The sequence below is a fragment of the Aspergillus lentulus genome, assembly GCF_001445615.1.
Source record: "Aspergillus lentulus DNA, contig: Alt17, strain: IFM 54703, whole genome shotgun sequence".
NCBI classification, from domain to species: Eukaryota; Fungi; Ascomycota; class Eurotiomycetes; order Eurotiales; family Aspergillaceae; genus Aspergillus; species Aspergillus lentulus.
Window position 1 is genome coordinate 1,531,874 of NW_028322112.1, and position 12,927 is coordinate 1,544,800.

The following is a 12,927-nucleotide window of genomic DNA, read 5'->3' on the forward strand; positions in this document are numbered from 1 at the left end:
CAAAATATGGACCTTGGCCTGATCTTTGGAAATGGAGCTATTGTATCGCATGGTAGAACTCCGGGGAGTTAGGTGGGAAACTCGCTCTTTTCATCGTACTTCGTCGCAAGGTATTCGATGATTGCCCCGGACTCCCAGAGAGTGATTCCAGTTTTGGGATCTTCAATTGCAGGAGCCGGCCGTTAGGATTAATCTTCTCATAGGCAGCTTGCTTCATCTCCAGAAATTCAAGTAGCTTAACCTCATAGGGGACTTTGGGCTCTTCCAGAACCATGATTACTCTTTTGGGGTTCGGGCCAGCATGGTGGGCGTAGACAACGATGGGTCACTTAGTTGCCATTGTAGAGAAACGATGATAATGGGAAAGTACTAGTTAGTGAATGGCCATCTTTCCCGGCTTTGTATGGTTAAGTAGCATGATCTGGGTCCACTTTCTCGCTTGATTCGGGACCCCGACCCCTTGCGGCTGACTGAGCAAAAGACCGAAGCTGACAGAAACGAACCTTGGATGACTTGATCTCAGTCGAAACCCTGGGGCGACATAGGTCAATAGCGTTCAAGCAGAGTATCCGCGTGGGTTCGGATATCAGCGTTGAGTGCCGAGATTTGTCACCTCTCGCTCTTCGGTCTTCGCTGACTATGACATGACCGAGGTGGTGAGGCTCTAAGCCAGTTGAAGGCATTCTTTTCTCCATTCTTATGCATGGTAAATATATACCTCTAAAGATCGTTCGTCGTTCTCCTGCAGATCATTTGGGAACTCCACCATTTAACCATGCCTGCAAACCACCTCGCCTTCACTGCCCCTCTCAACCCTGCAGGAGCTAGTCCAACCCTCAAGCAAGGGCAGGTATGGGCCGGCCTACTCCTCAAAATCCGTTCCGCCGAAACCTTCGTTCCCAAGGCTATCCAGTCCACCACCGTTATCTCTGAATCTACGGATCCATCCACAGGGAATCCAGTCACAGTTCGCGAAATAGTTTTCTGTGAAGACCAGCGCAAAGTGCGAGAGACAGTCACAGCATACGAACCTTCCAGAGTGACCTTCGTGCAGCCGGACGGAAGCAGTATTAGCAATGTGATCAGTGAGGGCGCTGATGGGGAGTTGTATATGACCTATACCTTCGAGTGGAGACACCCGGGAGCCTCCAAGGCAGAACTCGCAGCATTTTTGGAGAAGGAGAAGAAAATGAGCCAGATGGCTGTGGAGGGGACAATTACTGTTTTGCGGGAGTTGGCCAGAGATGGAAAGATTTGAGAATCAAAAGGGACATGAATTTTTTATGCTTATTAGCAGATGTACCCTGAATACGATAAGGATTGAGTTTTCAGGACGACATATGAGTAATGGCGATATATCCGTTCAAGGAAGCCTACAGATCTACGCAACTGTGGAGAAGGATCATGTCTTGATTGACCCTCATTTCGTCTATATTACATCAATTTTGAGATTTGTGGTTTTCGTGTCATTTTTCCCCCCCCTCTCTAAATTAAGATACTGCGAACAAAGTTGGGTGCGAATATTGACTCTTTGAAATTTCAAGTTGGCTTTTATGAGGGGCCCCATATTTCCATTTGTGTACTGGAGGCTGAATCGATGGACACAGCCAAGACTAGATCAACCTTATGCAACAGCATCATTTCTGATTGGGGTATGCTAGGTCCAAGCCACAACGAATTCACCCCACTTGAGACTAGGATTGACATTGATTGCATAATCCTATATCCTCGGCATTCACTGGGAGCCCCGAGTCTCCGAGAATTACCTAATCCTTGGGTCATGGTCTACTTTCTTAGTAGATAATGTCACCCTGCCTCAAGATACCTGTAACTGTGAAGTGCCAGTCAATCCTCTTATTATCGTAAAGTTCACAAAATTATTGAAGATGCCAAAGCCAATCGCAATCATTGCCGGGGCAGGGCCGGGAACAGGCAGTGCTGTCGCCCGCAGGTTTGCAAAGGCCTACCCTGTGGTTCTGCTTGCCCGATCGCAAACATCCCTCGATCCCATAGTTCACGACATCACGCAGAGTGGAGGCTCTGCAGTGGGCGTACCTACCGACGTGACCAGCTCCTCGAGCATGAGTTCGACAATGGAACAAATCAAGACCAAGTTTGGTCCTGATGTTAGCATCGCAGCAGCGATCTACAACGTTGCTAGTAAATTTGTCAGAAAGCCTTTTCTGGAACAAAGCCCAGAAGAGTTCCTAGGGAGCCTCGAACCGTCCATTAAGGGTGCATTCAACTTCTCTCAGGCCACGCTGCCCTTGATGTTGAATGAAGACAGAGGACAGTATCCACCCACCCTCATTTTCACAGGTACAAGTTACTCGAATTGACTATATAACATCTCTAACTGCCTATAATAGGTGCAACGGCTGCACTCAAAGGTAGTTCTGGACTATCTGGGTTTGCCATGAGCAAGTTTGGAATTCGTGCTCTGTCCCAGTCTCTCGCGCGGGAATTTGGGCCCAAGGGCGTTCATGTGTCCCATGCTATCATTGACGGGATCATTGATACCGAGAAGACTAAGGGTTACAGTCAAGAAATCCCGGATTCAAAAATTGATCCCAAATGGGTAAGTGTATGAGCAGTCTCTGGGGCAAACAATTCTTGTACTGATTATTATTTATCTAGATTGCGGAATCATACTGGTTTTTGCACACTCAGCCCAGGACTTCATTTACCCATGAAATAGACCTCCGGCCGTATTCGGAGAAGTGGTAAAAGAAGAAAACAAAAAGAATGACTGTCCGTCAATCCTTGTATCTCAGCTTGATGTTTAATGATGCAATGCTACCAACACTCGTATGGCAAGAATTAATCATGTCGTTTATAACCAACACTTGCCTCTGCCTATATACAGAGAACATAATGTTCACGGAAGAGACAGCACCTCCATATGCGGCCCTGATCGAGTATCCCTGTTCATAGATCTTACCAACTTCGCATGTATGGGCCCCATTTTTTTTAGTCCCTCAAAATCTCTAGCGCGATTTTGGAGCATCTAGTCTGAAGGAGTACAAACAGCAGTGGCTACAGCCGTAGTTTTACTCAATATGGAAGTTATGTGTAGTCTTGATCTGTCCGATATCCGTGAATGCGATCAAATATTATAAGGATACATCAATATTGTAACTCTGAAATTTCCCAGCAAAATTCCCTCAACCAAGTCAAGCGCCGACTCCGTTAAGTCCTGGCGAGTAACAGGATCCATATGTAAAGGAACAAATGCCAACAGACGGCTTCGATGACATCTGCGACCAGTTGACGATTGGGTCACCTATTGGAGGCCTTGTTCTTCTGCTGTCGGAAGAAATCCTCCACTTTGGTCCAAGTCAGCTCGGGGTATCGGTCATTATCTAGCGGCTCGAGTTTCCCAGCTCCAGAAAACATGTTCGTCATGTATTGCATGCCCTGCCAAGCAGGGAACGTCTCGTTTTCACCGCCAAAAAGTCGTAATACCCGAATCACGAACTCTATGAACCACACGGGGCCCATCCATGAGGGCTTGTATTGTGTACCTTCCACCTTGCTCTGCGCGTCCGCGATATCCTGTACATTGACAGTATCGCCAGCAATGCGGAGGAAATAGGGTGCAGGATTCGGGTCTGCAGCCACTGCAGCCGTGTACGCAGCAGTGTCCACTATAGTTGTGAAATCGAGCAGCTGCGTCGCCTCTCCGATATATGCCACCTTCCTCCTCGAATGATTGATCATCGGCGAATCGCCACCTAGCAGATCCATGAACGCGCCGTTGAGGATACTCGTCCAAGCGACGCCCGACTTTTTCAGCTGCGCATGGAACTCTCGGCGCAGATCCAAGTTTCGATTGGACCCCGGCTTCGTTTTGGTGAAGTCGAGAGAGAAGTCGGAAGGGATGAACCTGGGCACCTTGGCGGCTACAGAGGCTTCCAGGAGGTTGCCCTGGACAGTGTGGATAACGTCCTTCAAGCCCTGGAGCGTGGAAACGACACATATTGCTCCATTCAGCTCTGGAATGAGAGCTTGTACCTCGAAGTTAACCGGAGTGACGGTAACGCCGGCGCTGCGAAGCTTTTCGGTACGAAATGGATCAGTGTTCGGGCGTACGAGGGCCTTTACGGCCACGCCTTTTTTGATCAGCTCCATAGCAACAAGCTGACCCAGTCCGCCCGAGGCGCCAGCGACTGCAACGAATGGAGAAGCCATTTGCTGTTATCCCTGTCAGCAGCCGAGATATGGACGAGATAAACGGTGAAGAGTGTTGTCAGTGAGGAAGCTGCGCCAGGGGAGACAGTCGTGGGAAGCGGGTCAAATGCACTGCGAGTAAAAAATCCCAATTCATTGTTATAACCTCGTGAAAATTTTGCTGAGTATTTCATCACTGCATTGCTTCATTAATCTATTCGGCTTACTAAAGTTTCGGGCTTCGGCCTTATCTTCAAGGCCGATCCAGCATGACACTTCTTTTGCTGGGCACCGATCTGCAGCTTGGTCAGCTCCGTATGTTTACCTGTCGTCCCTAGAGATCCCTGGGGACCACCCAGCTCTACCTAGCCAGACGTATTGATGGCGGTCTTTGGCCTTCTTCCAAGTTCGGAACCCCACAGGCTTGGATTGCAGCGCTTTAGTCACTTCATTTTCGTATATTTACCGTAGTTTTGCGTCTCGATTTTTAGTCAATGAGAAATTCCACCGAGAGCGACCTTCTAGCCAGATTTTGGAACGTTGAAGGGGATGAATTCTAGGTATTCCTGTTCGATACTTCGGCGCACTCCGAAAAAGAGAATGTTCATTTTTGAAAAGTTTATTGGTTTTAGGGAAGTTAGAATGGGACGATCCCTTTGATTAGACTTGGAATTCCATAGAGTCTAGCGAAGAAATGACTCCTATCAAAAGGAAATGCCAGTACTAAGGCGGTTTTGCTTCCGAGGGAATCAGGCGAAGCGACGTACTGGAACCCATGGGAGACCTCAATTCGCACGGGCTATCCTTGTGTGCCTCGCTGGAGCACCTCCTTCTGCATGAACGCTGGTAAAGACAGGGTAGGTGCTTGACAAGCTGTGTTTATGTCCGCGAAAACGCCTACTAAAGACTCTTTAGTGGACAAATGTTCACGGACAGAAGCCAGGGACCATAATTATAATAGAGTGTCAGCGCCTCCTACACAGCCGAAAGTATTCGACAAAGCTATTACTTTTCTATCAAGGAGCTGATATATCAGGTGTCGAAAGAGGACCGATCCTAGTTGCCGTACGGACGACTCTCTCTACGGAGATATTGTCTCTCTACGGAGATATTGTTCCTCCATACGATGCCTTATATTTGACATTGTCTGAGTAGTGGCATCACCTAAATGTCACGAAAATGGGCGAAAAATCAGATCCGATCGATGTTGGATAACTATACACGATGCCCATAGCATGTTGAGTAGTTTGGACAAATTTTCGAGAACGATATGATTCTATTTCGGATTTCCACTCCAAGGATAGGATCCTTTCATAGTGACAGGAGAACTAAACTCATTTCCAGGCGGAAACATTCTTCTGGACAAACTCCGCCCAGGTAGTAGGCTTAGAGTCAAGTAGCTCCAGACTAGGCTCCAAGGGCTCTTCCAGGTAGTAGCCAGGGTCCTCGATGAACAAGTGGTTCTCAAGGTACTCCTCCGCAAGAGCAGGGGGCAAGGAGGCCTTATACTGCTCCGGAGAAACCTGTATGAAAACAGCCTTCTTGCCGGAAACCTTAGAGAAGGTGTCCACAATTTCTTCAGGGGTGTAGTACTTGGCAGCTGCCAGGAGTTGCTTGTTCTTTAACTGATCCGCGTGCTTAATCGCGGCCTTCACAAAGAGACCTGCATAGATACATCAGTTGCTGTTCCAGGAAGATAGGATATAGGACACCCTTACCTGTATCCTGAGCGGCGTCAAACAGAGGGAACTTGGCTTGCTTGCCAACAGGATAGAAGAGCTGGTATGAGCCGTCCTCAGCCCGATTGAGCATCTGCTTGAAGTTGCTCATGTAGTATCCAGGAAGGACAAAGCTGCATCCGACCCCGGAAGCACGGATATACTTCTCAACATTGGCCTTGCTATCAAAATGAGGAACATGGGTCAGTCGTCCCTTGCTCTCTTCCTTCACATGGTGCAGGGAAGAGAAGATGAGGTGAGAGACACCGACAGCTCTGGCAACGTCGGTCACATTCTTGCCTTGGGAGTATTCAATGTCGGCGTTCATAGTTTCCCAGTAGTTGGTGACCAAGAAGACGGTGTGGGAGCCCTCAAGGGCTGTGTTAAGAGAGTCCACAGAGCTCAAATCAGCCTAAGCTTTATCAATGATTGCTTCTGAAGGTCTAGCTGATTAAGTGGAATCTTACTGAGACAACTTCGACACCCCGCTTGGCTAGCTCCTGGGCTGATTTCTTGCTAGTGTCGCGGGTGATACCTCGGACCTTGAATTCCTTTGAGAGTTGGGGATCGGCGAGGATGGCATCGATAACAGAACCACCCTGGTTGCCGGTGGCGCCAAATACGGTGATCAGCTTAGGCATGGCGGAGGTTGAAATCGAAGTAGTTTTTGTGGTTTGGTGTGCTTGGTGATTTAAACTGAAGGGTCGAGAGACGTCCGGAGAGCTTTTATAACTTTACAAGCCTTAAGTCTCAAACCTTGATTTGGGCAAGGCAAATAAACTCCCTCAGTCAAGCAAGTCATCCGCAGCGTATGAATAAGCTCGGCGTTAAATTGTAGACCGATTCCGCTGCTTCTATCTTGGCTGATACCCCCAACCCTTGCAGAGACAATTTGTCAGATCGCGTTTTTGAACGTCCGAATACAGTTCGATGACGATACCACTTTAGTGAGACAAAAACATGTGTTATCGATCTCCTCGTCAATTTAGAACGTAAGCCATGTTGCCACTAAAGGAGCCTACTACAGCCTTTAGGGTTGTGGGGCATATCCAACCCATGGCAGTGAAGTTGGAAAATGGACTTTATTGGCACGTCCAGCGGAGTCTAAGTGGGGTTATAAAGCTAGCCGGTTGCAGACCATTAATTATTCTGTCACTTGCTGCTGCCACTGGACGGTTTACTTACGTGAGCTTTTGGTAATAGCAAAGACCGTGCGAAGGCCGAGTGAAACAACAGCTTAACAAGTAATGGCTAGGACAGAGATAGATGATAATTATCGACAAGAGAATAACAGCAAATGAGGAATTATCCTGAAAGTATCCATTTGTTAACATACTCCCCATCCTCATCGGCATAGAATGGGCCCGAGGGGCATCAACCGCCAGATTCATCTTCGCCAGCACCACTCCTTACTATTAAATAGCCGACAGAATACCACCCATCATTCTCGTACATCACCTGAATCATTTACCCTGCTTCATTCCGTGGGGATCATCTCGTCCTTCATACCCGGCACAGGGCATGCTGGGGTAAGGCAGTGGATTTCCATGGCATTTTGGTATAGACCCACGTCCGTTAACACATCCCTAAAGATGTCTAAGGATGCAGTTTCGACGGCGAGGGGATCTGAAGGGTACTGTTCCAAGTGTTGAGAGGAATTGGCCATGACTGGATCCGGAATAGTGAATTCAACGGGAAGAGTCGATCCTGGAGGACGCAGTTGATGATTTCGAATCCCAGCTGCCGGTCCGTTAGGCACTGTCGCATCCCTCCTCTGTGGTACACTGGCCCGTTCCATCGTTCATAAACACGGTCCCCGACCATCCAGGCCCGATCAGAAAGAGAGGAGGTTGGACGCGCACAGAGTTCCGATAAAACGAAGGCAAATGCTTCATCAGGACCTATGACCGTTCCATGAGTCTTCATAGCCTGGCCTCTCCAGGATGGGGCTGACAGTTTTGAAGGGCTGGGTCTATGCTCGGAAACGCCTATCATATTTTTTCTAGCATGGTTGCGTCCAGGGCTGAACATTTTGAGATGCTTAAATTTACAACACAGCACGGTATTTAACCTACTGTTCAACTGTATAAAAGGAAACGCGTAAAGACTATCCAGGAAGTGTTTAAGGATTTCTTAGCTAATAAAGTTCAGTATCAGGCTGTGTTGGAACTGTGATGAAACTTGAACAGATAGCTTATAGAATTACTTTTGATTGACGTTCACATCTATTTAGAGCTGAGGAAGACCAAGATATAGTGAGGCTGTTACTAGGAAGTAGCTCCGGTGTGATGCAGGAGCAACAAATGTAAACTATCACATGCCCAAGGCATATCTTCTGAGTCTAGATGATTGGAGTGATCGACCAAAAGAGCTAGAACTTTGCAGTAATGTTCAATGTGGTCAGTTTATACAAGAGCGTGCTGTGAGCAGCTACTAGCCCTCACCTTCATGCCCAGCGGCACAGACATTATTGAAAGCATAGAGAATGGATTTCAACTGTCCTGAAAACTTTCCTATTCTAACATTTAAGGAGTGGAAAACTGAGCGCCTGTTGGCCACTGGCAGCACTGATAAGAATGTCCAACGTCGGGCCATTCCAATTGCATTTTATCTGACGGCAAACTACTGGCTGTCGGCACCATTGATATTCTGTCCGCCTCCAGGCCAACGCAGCAGGTTCTTAAGGGTTAACATACAGGCCAGGTGTTGTCAGTGGTACTTTCCCCGGACGGCCGGCTGCTTGCTTCTAGCTCCATTGATAGGGCAGTCCGAGTCTCGAATACCGCCACTGGTGCCCTGGAGGGAATAATAGATGCATTGATACTCCAGCTACTCGCGTTCTCACCCGACGGACGACTGCTTGCATCTGACCACCATGGTCATCCAGTCCGGGTCTGGGAGGTCACGACGGGTGTACCACAGAAAAATTCAAAGGCCAATTCAAGTGGTTTTGGCTCAATAACTTTCTCACCTAATCGCCAGCTGCCGGCTCCTGATTTCTTTACTCGGAATTCTCAACTTTTGGACACAACGACAGGTGGCTTTCAAAGCCTCAGGGGCCGTTTATACCCAGTTACGTCAGTAGCTTTCTCACCAGACGGCCGACTTCTCGCGTCTGGCTCCTTGGACCTGACTGTCAAGGTCCAGAGTTTGTGACAGTATCACTGGTACCCTGCAGTGGAGCTTCGAAGGCCATTCGGAGATAGTTGAATCAGTGCCGTATTCCCCAGATGGCAGGCTACTGGCGTTCGGATCTAGAGACGGGGCAATCTTAGTTTGGGACAGAGCGAAGAGCGCTCTGCAGCATACCTTGACGGATCTCAGGCAGGGCTGAGCTAGCGTTGCTCTCATCGCCGGACAGAACATAGGGAGAAGTCATGGTGTCGGAACACCATGTTGGATCAATGAAGAGGCAGGAGGGGCGAAGACTCGGGAGAATGATCGAGACCTATACTACTTCACTTTGAGAGCCTCGCCCGTTGGAAAAGCCAGCCCTGAGATTAGAGGAATTACTTGAGAGCGACGGAGGATGGTCAGTCAGAGGTCATGGTGGTCGATATTTATGGAGACTCAGGGAAGCAGAACAGTTAACAGAGGAGCCAAAAATGGCTCCCCTCCGCCAGGAAGGCTGATGGAAGGTGAGTAAGGATGGGGCCCTGCAGCGGCTATAGTATAAATTAGACATCACCAATCAATGGGCACAGGCACCAGGCACGGCCAACGCGAAGTACGGGTGGCAGTAGACCTTGCCGGCCGTGGCCTTTGGTACACATGACGGCAAGACCGCCGACAGCGAGCGGCCTAGAAAAGCGTCAAAAGTGGCCGATTCTGAGCCTCCCATTCACCGTGTCATCGTTTATGGTAGAATTAATTGAGTTGAATCGCCTAAAAGTGTAAGATAATAAGATTTAGATTATTATTCAAACTTAATCTCTAGAAATAACCAAAATTTAAACTATTAGAAAATACCTAAAAATGATAAGACTTTATAGAGGGGAGACATTTTTAATAGATCTCTCCCTAAACTTCAGGGTTTCGCCCGGGAGGGAGTGGGGCGCGAGTTGGAGAGTCGTCGCTACTATAATTAGGGAGTTACGGAGTGAAGTGGGAGACGCACTCAAAAGCGTCTCGAGTCTGCTGGGAGGTTCAACCGAATGTAAGAAAGGTAAACCAGACTTCGTCTCGCGGGCTAGGACGGCCGAGGCCGTGCTGGACTTCCCTGAGGCGTCACAACGGTTTCAGAGTCGAGCGTCACGGGGGCAGCCTGATATTGGAAACGGCAATTAGGCCACGGCGGGCCTTGACTAGGCTCTAAGTTCGTCCTTCTGGAAGCGGATCACTCTACATGTACGTACGCGGATATATATAGTTGTAGTAGCCTACATATCGCTGTCGAAGTTGATTACCCGACTAGACTAAAATACGAATCCGTATCCAGCCTAGTAGGTTGTGGTTTAGAAATTAGAATCCAACTATCGAGGCGAGGGGTCAGGGTAAATGATATCAATTAACCAACCAACAGACTGTATCCGAGTATGATCCGTGTGTCCCACTACCTTAGACTGATTCTCCAACTTGGGCTTCCTACAGCCGACGAAGGGGATATGTGCCTCCTTATAACACGAATGCAAGGCAGGCTATGCATGATTAGACCATCGCACCGTAGAGTAAAGTCTGAAGAACTACCGGTGATGCAATATTGAGCGCAGAGATTTGCCCCTCTTTCAGAGGCCCCAGTTCACTGTGTGATTACGTGGGAGCTCCACATCTCAGTTGGCCACAATCATGATCTACAAAAGGGACACCTCCACCGGCGATTGGATACAGGATTTGAGTGCATTTGCGCGGAGTAATTTTTCCCACAAGGACCATTGTTCATGGAAAAAGCAATCTGTGGCTATTTTTTTCCATTGTTTTTCACCATATCTACTGTCAACATGACGAATAGCCGCTGTTGGGAAATGATAGGTATAATGCGCGGAGATCAATTGCCTAATTTACTTGCCTCCCACCTACCAACTGATGATCACTGGCTCCCGAAGCTGAGAAATCCATCTCAAGTGGCTTCAGAACAGCGGTCTACCTAGGGCACGTTTATCTATCTACATGGAACGGGATGGCTCTAATCGTTTATCAACAGCGGAATAGAGGGGTCTTTACATCATCGCACTTCCCCTCATGTTCGTAACCCCTCACTAAAGTAATCTGCATTTCACAGCAAAATGCTAACGAGATGCAGCAACTCAGGAAATGCCAATGGTTCATAGCAGCAAATTATGTCTTTGTGTGTCCGTATATGCAACGTGACAGGATTAAAATGCTGTTTCTAGTATCTGCACATCCAGACTTAATGAGCAATGCACTGGCAGTGCCCTCAATCAGACATGTGTTAGTAAGCAGCATTGTAATGAGTCTAGTGACATCTTGCAAATCTATGTCTGGCCGTCCTGCGGGCTTTGCCCTTGACACGTTTGTTATTGGAACATTTCGGGAGAGCTGAGGGCTAGTCAAGTAACCTTAAGGGTGCTTAGAGCTGCATATATTAGCCTAGAGCGCCTTTCCGAGCCAAAAATGGGGGTTTTTAGGCCTGAAACAACCAAGGTCAAGTCAACGGTGCCATATGCGACTTGTTTCACGTAATTCGAAAACTGTACATTTGCCAGTGGTTCATCCCAGCCATTAATTCCCAAATTGTATAGGGCGGTAGACGGGTTACTAATGTACAGTGGAGAGCACCCCGCAAAATTGGACCCCCTTGGTTCGGTCAGTGTCGTCACAGAGTGCTGTGCGAAATACTATAAAGCTTGCTCTTCTTCCGTTTTCTTTCTCCCATCTCCCTATTTGCTTTCCTTCACTGTCTTTTTTTCGCTTGCGCAGTGGACTGCCTTACCATACACCATGGCGGCCAAGGTTTACGTTGGGTAAGACATCTCTTAGCAGCCGCCCTCCCCCCACCACCCAATTCCCCCATTCTGCTTTTAAGGACCTTCTAATTTTCCATTGTTTTAAAGTAATCTCTCATGGAACACCACCGATGAGTCTTTACGGCAAGCCTTTTCGGAGTTCGGTCAGGTCCTTGACTCGGTAAGTTGTCGAACCTGCGTACTTCTCAGAAGCCTTTAGGCCCCCTGTGAGCGACCACCGCACCAGTTCAAATGAGCGCTAACACGCAGCGGCAAAAAAGATTGTGATGCGTGATCGCGATACTGGTCGAAGCCGTGGGTTTGCTTTTGTTACCTTCAGCAATGACAATGAGGCAGAGGCGGCTATCTCAGGAATGAATGACCAAGAGTATGTGATTTTGACTTTCAATAGGTGAACTATTTTAAAGGACACTGATCTGACAAGAGCATTATTTCATGAAGGCTGGATGGTCGTCGAATGAAAGTGAACTTGGCCAACGCTAGACCTTCTGGTTACGGAGGCGGTGGTTACGGAGGCGGCGGTTACGGAGGCGGTGGTTACGGAGGTGGTGGGAACTATTGAGTAAATTTTGAGAAATAGCAACAGAAGTGGCCACACTACTCTCGCGAACATCTCTAGGTGCACATACCATGGCAAGATTTGAAATCATGTGTAGCCAATCTCATTAGGTATACAATGCCGGCCCTTGGACAAGGGCCAATACCAAAACCTGCGACAACAGTTTTGAACCTCCTTCAAAGCATTGGAAGCATCAGTGCTACTGTACTGAAAACAGGATCTAATCATGCCATGATGCGCACATGAGCATGCGAAGAATCAATTTAGCATCTTGAACCATGAACCATTGACATTTCCGAGTCGGCGAGTTTTATTGGATGAGTATGTTGCGTTGGTAGAGCAGATCACTTCAGTGAGACGCTACGAACAAAAGGGGACGTGCGATGACAGCTAAAGTGTACAGTCCATGTCTATTTACGATAGAAAACTAGACGTGACCACCATTGTAAAGACTAGATCGGGATTGTAAGGTCAGTTACGAACTACAAGTACATTTCAACATAGATCCTCATGTTTCAGCTCGCTGAACTACATCACGCTACTGAGGTATCATACT

General features: G+C 48.0%; 5 protein-coding genes across 5 annotated transcripts; 2 read left to right on the plus strand and 3 right to left on the minus strand.

The window, feature by feature from the left end:
• Positions 1-775: 775 nt before the first annotated feature.
• ALT_9509 (SRPBCC family protein) lies at positions 776-1,258 on the plus strand (the record flags this gene model as incomplete). Its single annotated transcript, XM_033559962.2, has 1 exon — positions 776-1,258. One exon carries the CDS (start codon positions 776-778, stop codon positions 1,256-1,258), a length of 483 nt encoding a protein of 160 aa, XP_033415853.2.
• Positions 1,259-1,886: 628 nt separating this feature from the next.
• Positions 1,887-2,727, plus strand: ALT_9510 (uncharacterized protein; the record flags this gene model as incomplete). The annotated part of the gene is made up of 3 exons (XM_033559963.1): positions 1,887-2,319; positions 2,370-2,578; positions 2,638-2,727. The coding sequence occupies 3 exons, from the start codon at positions 1,887-1,889 to the stop codon at positions 2,725-2,727; spliced, it is 732 nt and encodes a 243-aa protein (XP_033415854.1).
• Positions 2,728-3,279: 552 nt separating this feature from the next.
• ALT_9511 (uncharacterized protein) lies at positions 3,280-4,191 on the minus strand (the record flags this gene model as incomplete). The annotated part of the gene is made up of 1 exon (XM_033559964.1): positions 3,280-4,191. One exon carries the CDS (start codon positions 4,189-4,191, stop codon positions 3,280-3,282), a length of 912 nt encoding a protein of 303 aa, XP_033415855.1.
• A 1,313-nt stretch (positions 4,192-5,504) lies between these two features.
• ALT_9512 (NmrA/HSCARG family protein) lies at positions 5,505-6,529 on the minus strand (the record flags this gene model as incomplete). The annotated part of the gene is made up of 3 exons (XM_033559965.1): positions 5,505-5,833; positions 5,889-6,300; positions 6,356-6,529. The coding sequence occupies 3 exons, from the start codon at positions 6,527-6,529 to the stop codon at positions 5,505-5,507; spliced, it is 915 nt and encodes a 304-aa protein (XP_033415856.1).
• Positions 6,530-8,978: 2,449 nt separating this feature from the next.
• ALT_9513 (uncharacterized protein) lies at positions 8,979-9,267 on the minus strand (the record flags this gene model as incomplete). Its single annotated transcript, XM_033559966.1, has 2 exons — positions 8,979-9,142; positions 9,198-9,267. 2 exons carry the CDS (start codon positions 9,265-9,267, stop codon positions 8,979-8,981), a joined length of 234 nt encoding a protein of 77 aa, XP_033415857.1.
• Positions 9,268-12,927: the final 3,660 nt, after the last annotated feature.